General features: G+C 39.9%; 1 protein-coding gene across 1 annotated transcript; it reads right to left on the bottom strand.

Annotated features, from left to right (window-relative positions):
- Nucleotides 1-365: 365 nt before the first annotated feature.
- Nucleotides 366-23695, bottom strand: LOC129717949 (acyl-CoA Delta-9 desaturase). Its single transcript, XM_055668251.1, has 5 exons — nucleotides 23289-23695; nucleotides 1493-1749; nucleotides 1295-1425; nucleotides 744-1239; nucleotides 366-690 (listed from the first exon to the last, which is right to left on the bottom strand). Exons 2-5 carry the CDS (start codon nucleotides 1716-1718, stop codon nucleotides 479-481), a joined length of 1065 nt encoding a protein of 354 aa, XP_055524226.1. The 5' UTR covers nucleotides 1719-1749; nucleotides 23289-23695; the 3' UTR covers nucleotides 366-478.
- Nucleotides 23696-24215: the final 520 nt, after the last annotated feature.

Below are 24215 nucleotides of genomic sequence, written 5' to 3'. Positions count from 1 at the left end.
TGACTTGTACGCAAGTTTGAACCGGTTGATATTAAAAAAAAAACGCCTGCATCACTGCACTCAATTGGTGATAAACTCATCATAAGCTTTGCCGTGAGGGAGTAAAAACTAACGGTTTTTACTTCCTGCAGATATAAAATGACTTGAAATAATTGTTATTGTGACAATTTATTGATTTACTCATATTCTGGAAAGTGAGAGTAATTAAAAAAAATCGGAAAGTTTATGTTCTGAGATGGTTTTTACGTTGAGACCATGTTACAATTCTTATTAGATTTACTGGATCCTGTCTAAGATACGTAACCTCGTTTTATTGGAAAAGATATTGAACCAGTATCTAATAAATTAAACTCCTCATCCGAACGTACTTCTCACATGCATGATTTTTGGTGTCTTTATTTTATAGTAAAAAGTATGCTTCAATTACACATAAACATGTAGCAAATAAATTAGTTCTTTCCGCCCTCCTGGTCCTTTGCTAGTGAAGTCTCTCGTTCTTCAGATAATGCTCCCGCTGCAAGTTGCACATATCTTCAGCACCGGCCTGCTTGAGGCAGTCCACGATCGGTCGTCCACTGTCGACGGCCATCGTCAGGCCCTTTTTCACGGCTTCCGTCGTCATAGTCTGCAGCTTGGTAGCCATGCCCATGGCGGTACAAATACGAATAAACGCCGTAGTACAACCGGAACCTAGAATAACAGCATTCAGTAACCTGACACCTTTAACACATGGGCTAACTTACCATAATTACCGAACTCGCCGCTCTGATAGTCGAACGGCAACAGATAGTGATACTGCGGCCAGTAGCTTTTGGTTACCACGAATACCATGTTGGAGTCACTCTGTTTGTGGTTCTTGTCCAAGCCCCAGATGAAGTGGGCCGAATTGATCAACCAGGATACGTTCAGTACTAGCAAATAGCGCAGCGAAAACGCGACAAAGATTGCAGCCTGCACGGTGTCACCCCAGTACTCCAGTGGGGCATTGATCGGCAGCAGTACGAAGAGCACCGGGTAGAGGAACCAGTAGAAGCGCTTTTGGAACATCACAATTCCATCCGACTCTAAGTCGGTCATGTCAATCGTTTCTAGCATTTTCTCCTGGCGTAGACTTAGCTTGCGAATGTTGGCGAATACTTGTGCGTGCAGAAAGTCCTTATCGCTGTAGAACGGATCGTCCGCGGTGCGGAACTTTTCGTGGTGTAGCCGATGCATGCGAACCCAGTCGTAGATGGAACCCTAAACAAAGAAGGGATATGAAAAATTTTGATTTCGTGCGGGTTAGTATGATTACCTGTCCGGCCATGGTTTGGCAAAGCATCAGGAAGATTCTCAGAAGGGTGGACGCCTGGTAGGCTCGATGTGCCCACAGTCTATGAGCCCCGGCAGTGACGCCCAAGATTCCACATAAAGTTAAGAAGAATGCTGCAAAAAGGTAGATTTATTGACAATTTCGACTTGCTGAAATTGTGCAAAAAATAACTAAACTTACTGAACACAAATGTTATTGCTGAGGTGTGAGAAAAAAGCACCAAAATGCCGTACACGCCCAGGATATTGAGGTGAATGTAGAACAGCACCGAAGGCCAGCTGGCTTCCCGTTTGTAGTCACGTGAGCTGCCGGCCAGATCGCCTTCCTTGGGAGACGATGAACTGTTGTCCGGGGTGTCGTTGGTTTCCGATCCGGTTGCGGGGGCAGACGCTTCAGTCGCCGACATCGTGTTGCGGCCTTCCCGAAAAGAATACAACCTGCAACAGTACGGATATGTCAAAACAGAATGCTTAACCCTCTCCTGCTCACAAGGTTTATCATTAAAATTCGTAGCTTCACGAGAAAATTCGAGGTGAACACTTTGTAGACTAACTAAAATTACTGTCAACTGTAGTATTTTGAAGAAAATGCCCAGTGATGCTCTGAGGCAGCATATAAAAGTTTATGGAACAATCGTAAGCACAACAAACTATTTAATGTCAAGATATGATGATTATAATTCTTGGTGCTTTAGAGTCGCCATGAGCGGGAAAGGGTTAAGCGAAATTTTGATCGCAATTCGAAAAACGGGTTTCCCGAAAGGGCTACGGTTACTGACTGTAGTGTCTCGGGGTGTGTTTGTATTAAAAGCTTGACCTTGACGCGTGTATTGAATTCTGTCAGTTCCTACGGAAGAGCTATTTTACACACGGCTCCACATCGAGTAAACCGGTTCGCTTAACTACGAAATGCATCGAAATGCAAACAAATACAAGCTGCACTCGCTAACAAATTCTCTGGGAAAATCTTCTATATTCAATCTGAGAGTTACTCCACAAAACAATAGCCGTAACGCGAGTGCGTTACGTTCGTTTGCAGTAAGACGATTGCCGTGCATTGACAATTAAAGTTCAAGTTCAAAGGCTAATTGATACTTTGACATGCCTTCCTTCGATAGTGCACAGTAGCGACCATGATTATGCACACATTAATTTGCGGTCGCGAAAGCTTTGTTTTTTTTCTGGTAGGTACCCACATTCGACAAATGCTGTTATGCAATCCCTGACTGACTAGACGGATTGATGTTCCGAGCTTCTCTACTTATCGGTTGAGGTTGTAAACCTAAACGGCTAATAGGTGCCTTTACGAGCGATAAACCTTGCGTTTGGCAGAGTTCAATCGTTCGACAAGCGCACGGAGATTGATTAATGTCTTGCTAAGTTGAGATATCAGATAAATGCAGTGTTTACGAGCACTTTTCTGCAGCTGGAGTCATTTGATGATGCTACGTTGTTACTTATTTCGGGGTTATGACCAACGTATTTTTTTAAAGAATAGTATTTGAGAAGTGACAACAAACATATGGAGTTACAAGAGAATAGGTGGAAGTTTAGCTTATATGTTTCTTGGTAAAATTGGAATCGCATCTTGATGATATTTCATTTTGGTTCAATTAGAAAGCTCATGTTTGCGAATTTGCAAGCAAACCCAATTTGTTCACTCAGTTGCTACCTCGAGTTGATGAATAAATTCGCTATAAGCAAACCAGGATAGTATAATTGCTCTAGTTGTATAGTCTTCTTGCGATAATTGCTCTGCTAACAATGACCCGTTAGTCTATCCTACCTGCTCTCGGTCGCCGGAAGCGAATCGAGCAAAAGATGAAAAATAAAACAAATTCGACTCTTCCTACATGATGGCTCGAGCCGGGTGCACGACTAAAAGTGAAAGGAACAGACCGTTTTGATTGCAAAGTGCATCGACCACTGCGTACTGGACCTGCATCAACATTAACAGTGGGTTCTAACCTTGAAAATCGTAAGAATAATTGGCTGCATCGCCATTGTTGCCGTTACGCTTCCTAACAGAATGACGAAAGCTTAACTGAGGGGACAGGAGGCCGGGTGATTTAATGGAAATCGTAAACTGCAACTGCAACGATTTCCAGTGTTTCCGGATATGTACCGTAGTACAACAATGCCGACACGTGACGCAGTTCACAGAATCGGACTGCAGCAACGCGTCGCGTCTGCTGGGTTTCCCGCTCGTGCACTCGCTGAAATCACCTTTTCGCGCAACCATTTTAATCGATCTCGGCTCGCCATCAGCTGTGGAAAAACAATGAGCATCCAAGTAGACGAAGCGTTGGCGCGGTGGCGATAGAAACTACAATGCTTTAATCGATTTACACTATAATTGTCGGGGCTTCAGTCTATAAATGGAAAATTAGTTCATTTGATTACTGAGTTAAGAACCTCGAAGCTAAGAAAAATGATTACATGTTTACTCATGTATTGATCATTTGTGGCAATAATAATTTGTTTTGGTAGAGTCTCCCCACATTATAGCTTCATACTGCTATGTTTGCTAAACGATTGAGACGAGTTGAGGGTATCTCATGTAATGTTTACTTGGATAGGACCTTCACGACACACCTGGTGCAACATTCGAGAGATCGAAACGTCATCGAAAACCGATGAAGCATTGGAATTAATTTGGAACCGGGTGCTAACAGCAAACAACACAAGAGTCCTCCACTGAGATAAAAATTCCCACCGCAAATGCCGGCACACTGAGAAAAGATCGATTGATCGATGGATGGATTGATGAACGGTCCGTTTTACGAACAAAGTTTCCGCTTTGTTCCGTGTCCGACTGCGGTAGGTTACACGGAGAAAACTATATAAAAGGGTTAGAGTAATTAATGCCAATGTTGCCGCTTTCCGCATAACAGTCCTACGTAGAAGTCCTATGTTTTCTTATTTTTTGCGTAAATGTGTCCATTTTGGCATACTCTACAAGAGTAGTCATTAAAATCGAGGTTGTGGGAATCAAACCTTACTTTTCTAATGGCTATTCTTGAAAAACATGCCAAAATGGACCCATTTTCGCAAAATTTACATAGGACTCGCAACTTTTACATAGGACTATTATGCGAATAGCGGCAGAATGGACGTTGATTGGAATTGGATGACGAATCTGTACAAAATTAAGTGCATCATCAAGAACTCCTCGCCAAAAAAATAAACCGTTGTTTTTGTCTTCAGCCAGCTGTTAAATTTGCTGTTTAGTTAGATTTTTGTTTGTACAGGGTGCGCCATAATTATTGCAACAAAAAAGCAAAGATTTGCGAGTCGATATTTGTTGGGCCCAGAAACCGAATAGCAACCAAAATTAAACCTTCATGCAAGATGGTGCCTCGTTTCACACAAAGAAGACTGTTCAAGGCAGGTGCAAGCCAAGTTTCCCTCTGTCTTTGTTCAGTTTTCTGGAAGGAAATTCCTCAAAATGACATTTGGATAAATTAATTTCATTTCAAAAGTTTCTCTTATTTGTCAAACACGTCGATTTTCATTTCATTAATTTGGTTAGCTATGCTAACAATTTTATCAAATTTATCAGTTTTATCAATTCGATCAATTTTATAAAATTTACCATGATTGTTAGGTGCGCAACTAAATTATCGCTGTTTTTGACGTAGGACTTCGTCTTACCGTACTATATTGGAGTACATTCTGCGGATAGGGAGCATGTATAAATGACGTAGCTTTTTTTATGATTTTGTTGATAAAGCACCCCCCCAAAATCACATATGCCATGAGTAGACACCAACCGTCTGCCGTAATATTCTTTGTATCATTACAAAATACTAATACAGTAATCACCCGATTATATCTGTACCCGATTTTATCTGCCCCCGATTTTATCACATTTTTCACCCGATTTTATCATCATAAAACATTTCATTAATAAAATGTCAGGGTGAACTGATTTTCTATTTCGCTTCAATATTTAAGATATTTTTCATAATTCTGCGTATCATTCTGGATGCAGTTTACATTAAAAGTTCAACCGATGCACATTGTTACATTTTGCTGTCATCGTGCGAATAATTAACCGTATAATATGTTCGGAGAAGTTTCAAAATATTTGAAAACGCATCTTTTGATGTAGAAAGCTGGGTGATCAATCCTCCTAAAAGTGAGATAGAATATTAACTTTTTCATTAGATAAAGATAGACGCTTGGTGTCTTAGGCAAAGTATTAGGTGATCTCAAAACAAGAAAATTTACAGAAGACATCATGTTTCTATCTCTTACATATTGCAAGCAACATAAAGTTTTCTATGAGAAGGCATTAAAAATCGTTATTTACATTTTTAGATTTTTCTGGTTGCAATATGTGAGAGATATCAGCATGCTGTCTTCGGCAAAGTTTAGTATTGTGAGAACATCTAATATTTTGCTGATGGTACTGCGCTACAAAAAAGCAAGTAATTCATTTTACCAATTCAAACAAAAACATGAACGAATAAAAAACTTAATTGTAATTTATTTGCAACTTTACATCGATTTTTTTAGGTTTTTTATTTATTTAGGTTTGTTCAGAAACTAGGCAACTGAATTATCTATCTAAAAAAGTGTTTAAAAAAAATAGTGATAATCGATTTTTATAGTCACTTTTTGTTTTTGAATTTTTTTTTTTCAGTACAGGATCTCAAATTGAATTTTTTAAATATTTTTTATAAAAGCTCAGACAGTTTTCTCAAATTCATCCCTTGACAACTTTTCTCTGTCTTTTGTCATTATTCAGATATATCGATTTATGAAAAAAAACAACTGCAGCTTTTTTCATATGTTTGTACAGACAAGTTTTCCAAAAAAAATTAAAATCGCTAATTTTACGTATTTAGTTATTGATTTAACATCTTCATTAAAAAAAATTGAAAATTTCCCGATTTTATCACTTTCCCTATTTTATCACGCCAAAAATCATCAGGGTGAGATATAATCGGGTGATCACTGTAGATCCTCCCCGTCCCGTCATCTTAACTAATGTTTACTTCCATGAGCCCAGACTATTTTGATGCCTCAAGGGTAAAGCGATTCTTAAAAGTTTGTAATGTAATGATCTGCTGTAAGAATGTTATTAAAACTGAAGTTTTGAAGGAAAACATGCTGGTGCAAACTTGGTAAAGTACACACATCACTATAGGTGGACCCAAATTCGTATGAGTATGAGGGCTAGCGTTGTCATGCAGTAGAATTACTTTTTCGTGTCTCTGCTCGTATCGTGGCCGTTTTTCGCGCAGTGCTCGGTTTAATGGCATCAATTGAAGTCGATACTATTCCCCAATAATGGATTCGTTCGGTTTCAACAGCTCAAAATAAATAATCACCAAATACACAATATAACCTGGACAGAGTATATATTCGGCTGAGCTGACGACGTAGTAACATTACCGGGCAGCTCCCGTGATTTTCTTTTCTTTGGGTTACTGTAATGAATCCATTTTTAATCACTCGTCACGACGCGACCTAACAAACCTTTCCTTTTCACGCATCAGTATCGGACGTGTTTGGTGATCGCTCCGATAGAATATAAAACAAAAGACGCGTGAGCAAGTGTTGGCATTGTTTGCCTGGTCGAGTGAAGGTTCGAGGTCGCCCGCCTTTGTGCAACTGTTTCGCATCGTGGCTGTTTGCTGGTGCGTAAGCCGATTTGGCTGCTAAGTGATTGTGCTACAGCAGTGGACGAGAATCTCAACACAAAGGAGGAAAAAGAAGAAGCCAACAGTTGACAGCGAGTTGTGTCGGTGTGCTGAGTGATCGCACACCTGGCTCGCTGCTGGTGGCTGTTTGGAGCTGCTGTATTGGTGCTGCTGGCTGTAACGGCTGCAGCTTCGACCGTTCGGACGACCAACCCTGCTGAAAGGAGAAGTAAAGAGGTACGTGTTCTGTCGGCGCTAGTGCGCTAGATTTAGCGCGATGGATGTAGATCCCTCGCCTCCCGTGCCACCATCACCGAGCTCCCCCGACCCTGTCCCTCCTGCCAACCCTTCCTCTGTTAATTCTCCAGTCCCCCCTCGCCCCAGGCTTCACCCGGACGGATCTCAGGGCAGCTTTACTGTTTTTTTTTCGGCCAAAAGCAGGACCGAAATCGAAACCGTTAAACATCCTGCAGATTTCGAAAGACCTGACGGAAGGGTACAAGGCCGTGACCGAAATCTCCAAGGTCAGACCCAACAAGCTCCGTGTCGTGGTCAGCGACCTGGAACAGGCCAACGCTATTGCTCGCTCCGAGCTTTTCACACACGAGTATCGCGTTTATATACCCGCACGAGACGTGGAGATCGACGGTGTCATAACCGATTCGAGTCTGTCGGTCGAGTGTATCTTGGCAAGCGGTTTTGGCTGCTTCAAAAATGCTTTGTGTCACGACGTAAAAGTAAAGATCATAGATTGCAAGCAATTGCGGTCTGTGTCTTTTGTTAACGGCACAAAAGTGTACACTCCGTCAGACTCGTTTCGTGTTACGTTTGCCGGATCTGCTCTCCCTAGCCACGTCTCGATCGATCGGGTTCGTCTGCCTGTGCGATTGTATGTACCCCGTGTTATGAATTGCACCAATTGCAAGCAGCTAGGCCACACAGCCGCCTTCTGCTGCAATAAGGCACGATGTAGCAAGTGTGGAGAAACTCATGCGGACGATTCTTGCAGTGTAAATGCTGAAAAATGTATTCACTGCGGGGAAAATCAGCATGATCTCTCCACATGCCCGGTGTACATGCAGCGCAGAGACCGTGACCTTTTCTACCATAACATCGAACCCCTTTGATCTGTTGTCCTCTGATGAAACCGATTCTAACAATTCACCAGCGGGATCATCTTATGCCAATCCTGGGGCGTCTAGAAAGAGGAAAAATATTTCCTCTCCTAAACTTCCCCGAAAAGGTCCTAAAATTTCCCAAAGTGAAACGAAAGTTACAAACAAACCAAACAGTGCTGCGGAAAAACCGAAGCAAACTCCTCCTGGGCTTGCAAATTTAAAGTCCCAGGAGGAGTTCCCAGCACTGCCAGGAACATCAAAAACCCCAGTTGTTCCTTTTGCACACCCTGTTGATGAAACAAACTCTGGATTTGTGAAATTCTTTGACATTGTGGACTGGATCTTTGAAAATTTCAATATACCCGATCCAATTAAAGTTTTCTTACAGCATTCCTCCCAACAGTTAGATCATTTTTGAATGCCCAATGGCCCCTTCTTGCAGCGATTGTATCCTTCGATGCCTAATTCATCTGCGTATACCAAGGATTCTATCTCTGTCTTACAGTGGAATTGTAGAAGTATTTTACCAAAAATGGATTCATTTAAAGTTTTAATAAATAAAAACAAATGCGATGCATTTTACCTTTGTGAAACTTGGCTTACTTCAAATATTGATCTTAACTTCCATGATTTTAATATTATTCGCCTTGATCGAGACACCCCATATGGAGGAGTACTTCTAGGGATTAAAAAGTGCTATTCTTTCTATCGTATTAACCTCCCCTCGATTCCAGGCATCGAAGTTGTCGCATGTCAAATGACAATACAAGGTAAAGAGATTTGTATTGCCTCAATATATATTCCTCCCTCATAGCACAGGTTGGGCAACGGTTGCTCTTTGATTTAATAGAACTTCTTCCCTCGCCACGTTTGATTTTGGGAGACTTCAACTCTCATGGTGTGGCTTGGGGCTCCCCCTACAATGATAACCGCTCCTCTTTAATCTATAACCTTTGCGATGACTTCGACATGACTATTTTGAACAACGGTGAAATGACACGTATCCCGAAACCTCCAGCGCGCCCAAGCGCTTTGGATCTATCCTTATGTTCGACGTCGCTACGGTTGGATTGCACATGGAAGGTAATCCTCGATCCTCACGGTAGCGACCATCTGCCTATTCTTATTTCAATTACAAACGGGTCAACTCGCATGCGACCAATTGACATTCCGTATGACCTCACACGGAATGTCGATTGGAAGTTATACGAGGAAATGATTTCAAAAGCGGTCGAGTCGATTCATCATCCACCACTTGAAGAATACAACCTCCTCGCGAGCTTAATCCTCGACGCCGCGTTGCAAGCCCAAACGAAGAAATATCCCGGCGATCAAAGAGCGGCCTCCAACTCCGTGGTGGGACAAAGAGTGCTCCGATGTCTACACGCAAAGATCCGACGCGTTTTTGGCCTTCCAGAAGGGAGGTATACCCGACGACTATATACGGTATTCGGAGCTTAATACCAAGCTTAAAAGTCTGGCTAAAGCAAAGAAACGCGGATATTGGCTCGTTGATCGGTTCGTGAACGAGACGTCGAGGGAGACATCGATGAGCACTCTTTGGAACACAGCCCGAAGAATGCGGAATCGCGTAACGGTCAACGAAAGCGAGGAGTCTTCAAGTCGGTGGATATTTGATTTTGCCAGGAAAGTATGTCCGGACTCTGTACCTGCGCAAAACTTTGTTCGCAATACGTCTCCGGGTCACGACGCGATAGAATCACCTTTTACGATGGCAGAATTTCCAGTTGCCCTCCTGTCCTGATAGATAGAATCAAATTCAACTTGTTGAAGAATCTACCCGGCAATGCCAAGAGGCGCTTGTTGAACTTGTTCAATAAGTTCCTGGAGCAAAACATTGTACCGCAGGATTGGAGGCAAGTGAAGGTGATCGCCATCCAAAAACCAGGGAAACCAGCTTCTGATCACAACTCTTATAGGCCGATTGCAATGCTATCCTGTATCCGGAAATTGATGGAAAAAATGATACTCCGTCGTTTAGACCATTGGGTCGAATCAAATGGTCTACTATCAGATACTCAATTTGGCTTCCGCCGTGCCAAAGGGACGAATGATTGTCTTGCATTGCTTTCAACAGATATTCAGCTGGCGTATGCTCGCAAAGAACAAATGGCGTCTGCGTTCTTGGACATTAAGGGGGCTTTTGATTCCGTTTCTATTGACATTCTTTCGGGTAAACTTCACCGACAAGGGTTTTCTCCAATTTTGAAAAATTTTTTGCACAATTTGTTGTCCGAAAAGCATTTCGAATTAGCTACATTTTACGCACGGCGATTTGGCAACTTTTCGAATTAGCTACATGGGTCTTCCCCAGGGCTCATGTTTGAGCCCCCTTCTTTACAATTTATATGTAAATGACATCGACGAATGTCTGGCAAATTCATGCACGATAAGACAACTTGCAGACGACAGTGTAATCTCTGTTACAGGAGCCAAAGCTGCCGATTTGCAAGGACCATTGCAAGATACCTTGGACAATTTGTCTGCTTGGGCTTTACAGCTAGGTATCGAATTCTCTCCGGAGAAGACTGAGATAGTAGTTTTTTCTAGGAAGCATGAACCTGCTCAGCTTCAAACACAATTAATGGGTAAAACGATTTCTCAGGTTTTGGTACACAAATATCTTGGTGTCTGGTTCGACTCTAAAGGCACCTGGGGTTGTCACGTTAGGTATCTGATGAAAAAATGTCAACAAAGAGTGAATTTTCTTCGTACAATAACCGGACAATGGTGGGGAGCCCACCCAGGAGACCTTATAAGGCTTTACCAAACAACGATATTGTCTGTCATTGAGTACGGGTGTTTCTGCTTCCGCTCCTCAGCAAACACATATTTGATCAAACTGGAGCGAATACAATATCGTTGTTTGCGTATCGCCTTGGGTTGCATGCAATCGACCCATACGATGAGTTTGGAGGTCTTAGCTGGAGTACTACCATTGAAAAACCGCTTCTGGAGCCTGTCTTCTCGCATTCTTATCAAATGTGAGGTCTCGAACCGTCCTGTGATTGAAAATTTTGAAAGGTTAATCGAACTTAATTCTCAAACCCGTTTTATGACATTGTATTTCAATCACATGTCCCAAAATATTAACCCTTCTTCGAATATTCCAAATCGTGTCAACTTATCAAACACTTCGGATTCCACTGTGTTTTTCGATACATCCATGATAGAAGAAACTCGTGGAATCCCGGATCATTTTCGCGTGCAGCAGATCCCCAAAATTTTTTCCAATAAATATCGAAACATCAACTGCGACAATATGTTCTACACTGACGGATCACTTCTTGATGGGTCCACTGGCTTCGGTATTTTCAATAACAATTTAACCGTCTCCCATAAGCTCGATAATCCTGCTTCTGTTTACGTCGCAGAATTGGCTGCAATTCAGTACACCCTAGGGATTATCGAAAAAATGCCCACGGACCATTATTTCATCTTTACGGACAGTCTCAGTTCCATTGAGGCTCTCCGATCGATGAAAGATGTTAAGCACTCTCCGTATTTCCTGGGGAAAATACGGGAACATCTGAGTGCTTTATCCGAAAAATCGTTTCAGATTACCTTAGCTTGGGTCCCTTCTCACTGCTCGATACCGGGCAATGAGAAAGCGGACTCTTTGGCTAAGGTGGGCGCAACAAACGGTGGAATTTATCAAAGACCAATTGCCTTTAATGAATTTTTCTCATTTGTACGTCAGAATACGATCATCAGTTGGCAAAATGCTTGGACCAGAGGGGAACTGGGAAGGTGGTTACATTCCATAATCCCCAAGGTGTCGACGAATCCGTGGTTCAAGGGGTTGGATGTAGGTCGGGATTTCATTTGCGTGATGTCCCGGCTTATGTCCAATCACTATAGATTTGACGCGCATCTCCGTCGTGTTGGGCTCGGAGAGAGTGGTGTCTGTGCCTGTGGTGAAGGTTATCACGACATAGAGCACGTTGTTTGGTCATGCCCTGTACACCGTGACGCCAGGTCTAAATTAATAGCTTCCCTGCAGGCCGAAGGTAGGCAGCCGGCTGTTCCTGTTCGTGATGTCTTGGCGAGTCGTGACCTATCCTACATGTCCCTTATATACGTTTTCCTGAAATCCATCCACGCCCCAGTTTAGTCCTATCCCCTTCCGCCTACATCCAACCTAACGACAAGAACACGTTAAGACCCCGGATCCGGAAACAGCAATTAGACCCGCACGATACACTCAAGGACCGAGGGAGACAACCCAATATGCCAGTCTGTAATGTCTTGGCCCAGCAGCGGAACAAATTTAATATGCTGCTTACCCATGGCAATGAAAACCATCATACAGTAAACCAGTGCTTTTAATGCAAAATATTATAGCTTTAGGTTAGATTTAGTTTCAGCTCGTAGTCGGCAGCGAGGATAAAAAATTTGCTTGTAGTTATTAAGATACTTTAGAAAGTAAGCTACCAGATATAATTGGCGCCGTTAAACATTAAATTGTATTTGTGCCGTGTCAAATAAATTATATATGAACAAAAAAAAAAACTTTCCTTTTTGCCGCTGGAGTTGTTGTTCACAGGCCAAAAAGCGAGGCTCCATGTCAAGCTAAAAAGCATTATTATTTATTTGTGATATTTATTTGTTCACATTCACCGGTCGAACAGTCTAAATGAACACTTAAGAACTAATGACTAGAAGCAAGCTGTTTTCAGAACAAATCGCACTAGGCTATAGTACGTAGAGCGCAGGCAGTAAGGATTACAAAATTCGGTTGACATTCGAAGATTGAACCCAAGATTCCGCCTAGATTTGTTGATCATGTGACTGCACTGTTCCCGGAAATTCAACTCTGCATCAACCATAACCCCAAGATCTCGCACTACGTTAGTTCTGGTAACGGTTTGATCGCCTATACAATAGTTTTATTGAATAGGATGTTTTTTCCTTGTAAAAGTAAGGCTGATACAAATTTCGAATTCTTTTTATGTCCAAGGTTATCAAAGTTAGCAAAGGGGGTGGTAAAAAATAAATAACACCGACACGAAAAAAAAGATATATCTTTGATCAAAGTTTGTGTGCAAGTTATGACGTTTGTAACTTGCACTCAAATAAATGTTGAAAAATAACACTTTATTATTATTATTATTTATTTCGCTTGCCTTTCGACGACACTCTCGCTGTCAGTGTACTTGTTTGTTGCTAAACTAAGCATTTATGCTGTCGGAAAACCAATAAAATGAACAAAATGGTTTGAGCTTTTTTTTATTCCCCTTCCAATATTCAAGATTTTCAAAGGGAGGAGGGGGGGGGGTGACATAAAATGAAAAAGAAATTTGTAACGGCCTAATCAATGAACATTTCGATACACTGATAACCATTATGTTGTGTTGACACCAGTCGTCAAATAAAGTGTAATGAACTTTGCAGGATTTCACAGTCGACAGAAGTTTGATAAGGTAATACATTTTAAAATCGTTGGGATACAGTAATTTTCAGTCTTATGACGGTGCTAGACAGTCATCGTTGAAAAAATGGTGAACAGTAGTAACTCCAAATTACTGCTTTGCGGAACACCTGACCGAGTAATAAATTCGCCTGACTCTTAGGAACCCAGTTTGACAGATAGTCGACGATTGCTAAAAACGATTCGAACCAGTGGACAACGCTAAACGACACACCAAGACGATCCAACTTAGACCGCTTTCAAGTCGGTAAAACTGTATTATTTTGATACCCTTGTGGCATGGAGATGAGGTACAGTAATGTAAATTGTAGTAGATTATTGGTTACAGTGGATCTGCCAGGAAATAATTTATGTTGCTTATGCGAAATATTAACTCTGCTGCCTGAAAGAGTTTTGCGTTAATCAGTATCTCGAGAAGCTTTGAGCCAGCGCATAGTGATGTAACTCCATTATAGTTAGATACGTCTTTTCTATTACCTTTTTTAAAACTGGAAACAAAATCGATTTCTTCCAACATTCCGGAAAAAAGTGCAGTGATAAAGATGAGTTAAATATGGCTTTAAATAGCGCACCCAGTTCAAGGCGCATTTTATCAAAAAGGAATTCCCTCTAGTCCAGGCGTTTTCAGGGCTTCAATATTCTAACAGCTGCTAGGATATCTGTGTTATTGTTGGGCGGCATACATAAATTACGTAAAGCTCATAAGGGGGAGGGGCTTTCCTTGAGCATTACGATTTGTTACACAGGGGAAAGGGGGGGGGGAGGTGAGTTCAGCGTTACGTAACATCAAATCTCTGGAGAGACTCTTCAAAAACGAGCATTTTTATCAAGCAAATCCTTCTACAGCATTACGTAATTTGTATGGGGGGAGGGAGGGGTAGGTGTTGGTGCTACGTTTCGTTAAAATGGGGGGTGGGAGTCCAAAGATTGTTTTTTTGCGTTACGTAATTTATGAATGTCGCCTTATTGGCCTTGCATTGAAATCATACCAAAAGGAACATTGGCAGGCGCGTTTCCAATTTGTTGATTACTGTATACTCTGTCGGTACCCGGATAACTGTCCCATAATGAAAAACAACATGTTGAGAAAACGGCGATTTAATATTATCTGTGAATTTTCGGATTTCCAGCTATTACATCCAGAACCAATGACCATAACAGTTTCATGGCACCACAAGTTTATCGTTGAGAACAAAAAACCATGGATGGAATTGGTTTTACGTTATAAAACTTGAAAAAAAAAAAGACAAAATGGGACAAAATTTGCGGGTACATTTCAAAAGTACTCGCATATTTTGTCCCATCATATATAAATTCAACCAGCAACCAGCAGTATCATTGGCAACGTAAACTGTACTGCATAAAAACAACATTATTCTAGTTAATTAAATGACATACTTCTATATGCCTAAAATAATCCGATTTACACTAATCTGGAGCAAAATTATATGTTTGCAGTTTGTACCACTATGCAGTGGGACTGTAATGCGGGTACCTTCAATATGGGACAAAAACAACTTGGTATTTTTTTCCATGTTTTTCCATACAAAAGTATCAATTTTTTTTTCCAGAAAATATGATAACAATTAAGTCGATTCCCGATGATAACTCAAAAGTGACCAAAATCAGTATGGGACAGTTATGCGGGTACCGGCAGTACTGTTTTGATTTAAACTTCGAACAGTCTCAAACTTCGAACACTTCACAATAAAAATAGAATTAGTTTAATAAAAAGCATGATTATTATACCCCATTTCGTTCCTTGGAATGTCCTTCATCCAGTGATGTATGGTTCTTTACTGTAGGGCCACTTCCGTGGAATCAGTAGGCGTTGAAAAGAGACAGTCAGTATTCAGACGGTTTGTCTATTTATCTCTTATGTCGAATTCGTTTTTACAGCAGGACTATACCGTCCTGGACTACACTTTGCAGCTGAAAAAAAAACTTTCCGAGCAGTTGCAATGGTGTGCGTAATACCAGAGGTAGCTGTCACTTTGTTTTGTTTTGGTCATTATCGCCATTGTCTCTCTGTCGCATTTGTGCTACTGTACGGATTCGGACGATGGTGATTCCAAGAGCTTAAAAATTTCCTCCATTTCGCAAATGTTTTGACAAAATTAAATCCAACTTGATGTTTGACACGCGAAGAACGATAATCAAAGCAAACCGATTTTGACACATATTTTTTCTTTTTTAATTTTGCAACATACGTGTGAATGTGTTGGTGTTTTTGAAACTGCACTCTGTTTCTTTCGCGGACTGTCCGGGACAGAAAAAGGGTAGTCCGGGATAGTCCGGAAAATGAATAAAAAAACAGTTATAGGATAAAGTGTAGTCCGCGGGGTACCTATACCGCAAAAACGAAAACGACATTAGCGATTACGTTGAAGTGTTTGGAGTTTGAATCAAAGCCGATTTCTAAAGTCTCCTTGTTTTCGTGTACCAAATGTATTTAAATCTGTGTAAATAGCACTTAACTGCAACAACAATATAATAACCAACAAGGTAAGCCTTCAAGACCAATGAGAAAGTTTATTTTTTGTTAATTTTTTAGTGCAAGAAGTTACATCATAGCTTAAGTGTTCGAAATTTGATGCTTTACGGTACTACGTTGCCAAATATACTAGCTAACCGTTTTGCAAACAGATTACTTATTCCTTAAGTGGAGCTCGCGGTTTCACAGCCCAAAAACATGCTTGAAGGCAGACCTTGTACTTCCGCTTTTCATTAACGGAAACTCAAAACCGTGCAGTTTCACATAAAATGGTCAACCAACCCAAGTTTTTTTAATCATCCGCGAGATTTGGCGGATAACTCCTAAAACAAGCAAGCTGCTTTTGGCAAGGATCCTCATCGAGTATTTCCTGCAATTAAATATCTTCGAAAGTTTTTGGCACGTTGTTTCTTTAGAGCAAGATTTCTGTTAACTTTTTTTAACTCTCGATGCGCTCACCATGAATGAAAAGAGAAAAATAACCCCGCAAATGAAGCGTATTTGGCACAAAATCAGATATTTTCATACAATTAAAAGTATGTGGCACCACAATAAAATTATTAACGAGCCACAGCAGTTATTATTTTATCAATTTTGTTAATTTTATCAATTTTATCAATTTTATCAATTTCATCAATTTTATCAATTTTATCAATTTCATCAATTTCATCAATTTTATCAATTTTATCAATTTTATCAATTTCATCAATTTCATCAATTTTATCAATTTTATCAATTTTATCAATTTTATCAATTTTATAAATTTTATCAATTTTATCAATTTTATCAATTTTATCAATTTTATCAATTTTATCAATTTTATCAATTTTATCAATTTTATCTATTTTATCAATTTTATCGATTTTATCAATTTTATCAATTTTATCAATTTTATCAATTTTATCAATTTTATCAATTTTATCAATTTTATCAATTTTATCAATTTTATCAATTTTATCAATTTTATCAATTTTATCAATTTTATCAATTTTATCAATTTTATCAATTTTATCAATTTTATCAATTTTATCAATTTTATCAATTTTATCAATTTTATCAATTTTATCAATTTTATCAATTTTATCAATCAATTTTTTAATTTCATCAATTTTATCAATTTTTTTTTTATTTTGTTCAATTTTCTCAATTTTATCAATTTTATAAATTTCGACAATTTTATTAATTTAGTCGATTTCATCAATTTTATATAGTGACGGATTTCGCGCCAACTCGGCCAAATGTTGGCAGTACCCTATCATAATTGAATGCATATTTGTGGATGTAGAGGCCTTACTAAACAAGGTAACTTTGCATGCATCATTTGTATCTTTAAAACTGCACCAGCATTTGAAAAGAGCTGAAGTTTTTTAAATCATTTTTTTTAAAATCTACACCTTTAAATAATGACGATATAAGGAGAAAAGTTGCCAAGGAATGGCTTAAAGTGAAACATTTTTAATTAGTAATAGTGTTGGACACGTAAAAGTTTATGTCAAATGTTTTTTAGTAGCGCCCATTCTGAAATGTCCAAAAGAATGTCGAGAAATGGATGTACAAGGGGTTTTTGGTGCCCCGGGAAGCGGTCGGTACTCCTGGTTTAATTTGAAATTAAAACCGGGGGTTACCTGCTTCGGTTTTTCTTCACCGCTTTTCTTTTGTGTTATTTTATTTATCATTCCGCTAGGGGTTATTTTACGTCCTCTGCGAGAAAGATTAGGAGAGTTAATCAGTCTTTCCTTCCTGAATCCTTCTGGAAAGGCATAAGAACACCCTTCAACGGAATCGTCAGATGTACCGGTGGGAAAAAAGAAAAAACCTAAATTAATCCACCTAGCGGTGAGACCCAGCCTTTCTCCTTCGAACTTATAATTTGTTAAAATAGATTTACTCCAACACTTAAAAATACACCTTGATTATTTCGGCTGGATTTGTTATTCATGCTAAACAACAATTTTTTGGTAGCCAACAGCACAACTATACCGAACATTTAAAACTTAACATATCAGCGGCTTCGTGCAACACTGGCACAACTCAAAATTTTGCATTTTTGAGTTTTTGATGGCAAACGATGCCAAATACTGTTAAGTTTCATCACACGAAATCCCATTTCGAAAATCACAAAAATTCCAGAGTTATGAGTAGAAGTACCTTTGGTGCACAAATCGAAATTTCTCTATAAAATTAGTAAAATAAGGTTTTAACTCGGACAACGTGAGCACGTATCATGTGCACCCAAAGGTGTTTAATAAGGATTGGTAATCTTAAACTTCAAAGTTTTCTTGAAAATCGAAAAATAAATTTTTGACGCAAATTTTCAAACGCGTTTTTCTCGAAACTATGTTTTATGAGTTGTGCCAGTGTTGCACGAAACCGACGATATGAATATAAATTAACACATATACATGCGAATAACATTAAATTCTTTCAATTATATGATGCGATTTTGTTTTTGATTGTGGTATAATCGATTTGTACTGCTGCCTATAAATATTCAGATTCTTTAAGTCAACGTTAGTCAATGGATTTCAAATAATGTATAATTAAATGTTGTTCCTTATACATTAATTTGAATGATCTTATCAGTAAAATTGAAATTCTTTAACGCAGTTGATATTACTGATCGTTTCTGAGAGGCATCCAATGAATGGCCAAATACCAATCAATATGGGTTCTTGAAACCTGGATTATACCCAGTGGCCAGAATCCGACCTAAAACCCAATTTTCAATCCAGATGACCACTTCTGGTTCCTGATAATCATAAAATCATAAAATACATCATAAAATTGCCGAAATTCCTAATCTGGGTATTTCTATGGCGAAGATGGCGACAGTTTCCGATCAACAGCCTAAAGTGACAAATATCATCCAATACGGTTTGGGGAAGCGGTATGATACCCTGAGGCCAGAAGTCATCTTCAGACGCCATTTTAAATTTCTAGACAGTAGCTTCCGGTTTCTACCAGTCTAAAAGGGACAAACATTACCCAATGTGAGTTTTTCAGTACCCGGGATGATGCTCAGAGACAAGGATTCAACTTCATACTTCATTTTGAAATCCGAATTTGTGACACCTGTTTTCTTTAAATAAGTCGTGTAACTTTTGAAAGAAAAGATTTTCAATATTTTTACAATTTAACACATAATGGATCAAATAAAAGTCCGATTACACTGGTCAACACAAGTGTTGCCCCAAGGTCAAACTAAGAAAAAATGAAAAATTATAGCTTTTCGTGTGAATTTTTTACGTTCTAGGGCAACTATTTTGAGCTTTAGAGCAGCATTTTTTTCGATTTTGTCAACTTGTCATAAAGCAACTAAACGTTCAATTTAAAACTAAGATTGTTGAAATCAGTGATGCCATCTTTGGCAAAACGAGTGAATTTGATAAAGTTTTCTAAACACGTTTCTTTTCATTACCTTCGAACTACATGTTCAATCATCATAAAATTCGTTATTTAGGGGTTTTAAAGACAGCCAGTTGATTTGATACCTATTTTGTTCAAATCGGTTGTGTAGTAACCTCGGTCTTATGGGGCAACTAGACCTTTCATTTGCAATTAGTTTCATGAAAATCGGTCCAGCCATCTCTGAGAAAATCGAGTGAGATTGGGAGACCGTTACATACACACACACACACACACACACACATACACACACACACATACAGAAAATGCTCAGCTCGTTGAACTAAGTCGATGGATATACGAGATTCGAGCCTTTAGAGCACTTTTATACCTTTGGTTTTTTCAGTGATTGCTATACCTTTCTAGGAGAAAGGCAAAAATGTGCCCTGCCGATGGTAGCTAAGCTCTGTTTAGCATTTCTGCGAAAGAGCGCTTTGATCGTCCTTGAGGGAACGTTCTATTTTCTCCTCGCGCTGCCTGTACGCGGGACATGCGGAAAGATCATGCCGAGAGGCCCCGCAATGAAAACTTTTTTCAGTATCCTCGATGCAGGCGGTCTCAGCATGACTGTTTTCGCACTTACTGCAACGTGCCTTGTTGCAGCAGTAAGTGGCTGCATAATCCAACTGTTTGCAGCTCTGGCAGTGCAGGACCCGCGGTACAAAAAGGCAGACAGGCAGACGAATCCTGCTTAAAAGGATGTAGTTCGGCTATGCAGATCCGACAAAGGTCACCCGAATGGAATCCGAGGGGGAGAACATCTTCTCTCCTCTTGGATGTATACTGAATGCAATTGCTTGCAATCCAGTATCTTTACATTGTGCATCACAGGGGTCTCAAAACAGTCCACCCCGTGACGCAAAATGTAACCACACAATAACCACACCGTCGATCTCTACATCCTTGACAGGAAAGTACACGCGATACTCTCTCGTAAAGAGCTCGCAGCCTGATTTCAATTTCTTCTCAATTGGTTTTAATACCCAGGAATAAGTTTATTTTCATATTATCCATGTTATTCAGGTTTGCGACAGCAATTTGCTCTACCGAAAACTAACGGTAAATGACCGGGACAAGATGGGGTATCAAGTTATGGGTAACTAAATAAAAAAACAGTTTTTCAAAATAAGATGAATTAAATACAAAAAAATACAACCGTATAAAAAATAATAATAATGAATGCGAATACTTCACCGAACTTCCAGAGCTGCTCCCCACACTACCTGCTAGCTGGGTTAATCTTGCGATGAGTGGCGCGGCAGGGTGAAAATAATCCAACGGCAGGTTGAAGAAAGCGTCTTGGCAGCACTGTAAAAATTATCACCGCCGCTAGGCGGTAGCCGGCGCAAGGGGATCTACTCCGTCTTCTGAACACAAGCAATACGCGCACCGTCTGAATACAAAGCGTTTTTTTTTGAATGAGCAAAATGCTAACGGAACGTTAGGAGAATGGTTCTTTTCTCGACGATTGCAGAGAAGCGAATGTCTAGAAGAGTTCTAAGCAACCAAATTTGCCTTGAATTTCAGCTTGAAGATAGTGCTTTTGTAATTACTCCTCTGCGATGGATCTGAGATGATGAAGTTGGACAAAGAACCACATATAGATGATAGATATTCGGGATTAATTTATCATTTTCAATGTACAACAAATTTGTAGTTTCTGCTTTTGTAAAAAACGATAACGGAGCCGGCTACGTGTTCACGTCGGTTAGGGAAGGAAGAAAAGAAGTATTACTATCGAATTTACCTCAGCAACTTTAACGACTGTGATGGAAAGAAAGCTTTGTCACCGACGTGACGGTTTTTTTTTAAATTTTTTTATCCTTTCCTCTACGCTTATAATTCTGCTGCTCTTTTTTATCGAGGCGCGTTGGTAACTCCTGCTAAGTATCGACAACTATGATTTAATTTTTTTTATAATTTTCATTCAACTGTGTGTCGAGTCTAACAATTTTTATTGTTTTTTTTTTTTAATTTAGCCTGGGAGAATGGTCAAATTGGTGGGTGAGGGGGAACTTGAGAATGAATCCATGCGTAAGAGTCCCTCTGACACCAAGCGTTCTGACTCTACTAAGATTCAAACTTATGTCCTTTTTTGTCAAAGCGGACTCTGGCTACGGCTACGAGCTCCCGCTATAGACCTTTTAACGTACGAATGTTTTAAGCAGCTGGACAAATATTCAGTTGAACACTCATTATATGTTTTAAACTTGTTTCTGAATAATTTTTTTCATTCGTGATCCGAAATCGGAAGAAGCTGCTGAACATAATCGACCAAAAATGGTAAAAAGTGATATAAGTCGAAGCAACGAGATGCGATGAATTTCAGTTTGGAGGTAACAAAAACAACTTTACACGGGTTTACATGTTTACTAGTGTGCGTAGATGAAAAGTCACTTATCTCTATAGTTGTAAGCAACCAAACTTTGTCATGACATTTTTAACAAAAAAAACACAGGAGGGTTGTGTACAAAGCCACGACCGCAAAGTTGAAGTAGAACACTTTTACAAGAAAGATAACCCGGTTGCTTGCGTGCCAGTCATTTTTTCTAGTAAATAAACGTTGACTAATCAGATCAATTGAATTTTGCGCTTCAACAAGGATTGACCATTTTCAATAATATAGTAAGTTGCTTGTCATGATTAGGGCTTGACAGTTTTTAAATTTTGGTTATGCGAAAAAATAATTTTTATGCATATAATGGAAGTTTTTCGGATGTCGTGCTCATGAATGAATAAAAAGATAATTCAGTATGTTTTGAGACACGGAAATAAAGTAAAATTTATAACCTTTACAAATTTAAAAATGTAAATCCTGAAAAGGATAATTTGTTGTTCAATTCAATATCAAATAAGATACCGATCACATCTTGGCGTTATCACTGACAGTGCTAATAAAGAATTTCTTGTGATAAAATAAAAAAAAGCTGATTTAACACTCAAAACTAGACGGCTTATGTGTTGTCAAAATGAGTCAACTTTTCATTGAATGTTTTACTAGTGCCCGCTATCGCACAGAGTCTGCATTTCACTAAAGTGCCTCACTGCATCAGCTGCTATCGATGCTGATACCCGCTGCAACTGCTACGCTATCCGTAGTTATTCAACAGTTGTGGCCGCTATACGCTGCCATTGGTATCCACTGTCCCTGCATCAGCTGGCTCAGCTGCTATCGATGCTGAGATCCGCTGCAACTAGTGCGCTATCCATTGCTATGCCACATCTGTGGCCGCTATCCGTTATCGCTGGTATCCACTGCACAGCTACTGCTGCTGCTAGGAGGACTGCTGTTGTCACTGTTTAGACAGTTCTTCTATTTAACCAAACGTTTCTGAGCTACAGTACTTCAAATTGAGTGTATCCTAAATCAAACACGCCCTTTCTGAAATCTAGTCTTGAGTGTAAAAATATTTCCCTACCCGCGGAGAAGACTCAGTTTATTGAGCAAAATACGCGTGTGAAATTTCATTCAAATCGAAACCTCTCGTAATTGGTCGATCGGTCATTTGGCATAGAAATTGTCATTTGTTCAAAATATTTTGTTGAAACTAAAAATCATGTTCTAATCAAAATAACTGGATCCAGAAAGCTCGTGCGACATCAACTGTTGGACTTCGATTTGTCGCCCGACAAGGTTTCATCAATGAAAGCCAGCCTAACCATGGCAACGTGCGAAGCTCGCGATATTTGCACACAAATTTTCAAGGGCGAAGAAATCTCGCCTGTTGTGAGCCGCGTCAACATCGCACACGTGAGATTCCGGTTTTCCGAAACCGCATTTTAAGTTGACAAAAGGGCACTGCTTAATATAGGTATTCCTCTGTTGGCTATGACGAAAGCCGGGTTGAAAGACTTACCTTAAATTTTTATCTTCTCTCTCCCACTCCAGTTGTGTCGTATTTATTTGGTTCGAGGATCTACCGGCCACAGTGCCACTGATGGCACCGCAGAAGGCAAAAGGGTTCCGACTGACCAGTAGCAGGAGCTTGGAAACGTGGGTCTGCCTTTTTCTGTTTAACACGATCACTTAAGTACCTGACCACCACCACCGTTCCTGCTAGCACTGAGAAAAACAGGAAAAAGGTCCCTTTTCGTTACTATCAAAGACAAATCACTATCACAAAGTGGTACTCCACGATGTCCATCCGCCGCTGGTTTGATAGAATTTTCTCCCCGGCTTGGTTAGGGTTCTTCTCCCAACAACCGCAGTTTGTGGTCTGTTCGACGCGAGTGGTTAAGTGCGAATAATCGACCGATAAGATGCCCGGGAGCGTGGAAGCCCTGTGCCTTCGTCGTTTGTGTCGTCGTCGTCGTCGTCGTCGGTGCTGTTATTGTTGTTGCGTCGTCTAGAAACACGGCTGCTTCGAATTTACATTTCGAAGCGAAATCGAAACTGCTATCCTAAAGTAAGACACGACTGGAGCGATTGTCGGATATATTCTGTCGATAATCACAACGTAACCGGGGGACCAATTTTGGGTTACCGACCCTGATCGTGACTAGTAGAATTATTTATGGACCGGTGTGAATCAGTCTCCTGTCATAGCAACTAACAAAATAATGAGCAATGATAAAGATGTGTCAATGGGTGTTCTCGAATCTGTTGAATCCTTGGTTGGCATTTTATTAGAGGCGAAAATGAATGAATGTTCAATTATTGGACTTTTGATCAGCTTACATCAAGACTCACTTAGCATATTCATTAGTTGAAAAGTCGTGTACTGTTCACTTTTTTACTTCAGAATGGTCAAAACACCCGCGAAGACCTTGCACTGAATTGGAAA

This window comes from Wyeomyia smithii, chromosome 1, assembly GCF_029784165.1.
Source record: "Wyeomyia smithii strain HCP4-BCI-WySm-NY-G18 chromosome 1, ASM2978416v1, whole genome shotgun sequence".
In the NCBI taxonomy this organism is placed as follows: Eukaryota; Metazoa; Arthropoda; class Insecta; order Diptera; family Culicidae; genus Wyeomyia; species Wyeomyia smithii.
The sequence above is the reverse complement of the archived record's forward strand: the minus strand, read 5'-3'. Positions and strand labels throughout refer to the sequence as shown.

What these genes read in the sequence shown, in the direction of transcription:
- LOC129717949 (XM_055668251.1), bottom strand. Translation starts at nt 1,718, where the DNA reads ATGTCGGCGACTGAAGCGTCTGCCCCCGCAACCGGATCGGAAACCAAC. An exon ending in GCCAAACCATGGCCGGACAG is followed by an intron (nt 1,240 to 1,294) that starts GTAATCATACTA and finishes TTCTTTGTTTAG; the next exon opens with GGTTCCATCTACGACTGGGT. An exon ending in CGGCGAGTTCGGTAATTATG is followed by an intron (nt 691 to 743) that starts GTAAGTTAGCCC and finishes CTGTTATTCTAG; the next exon opens with GTTCCGGTTGTACTACGGCG.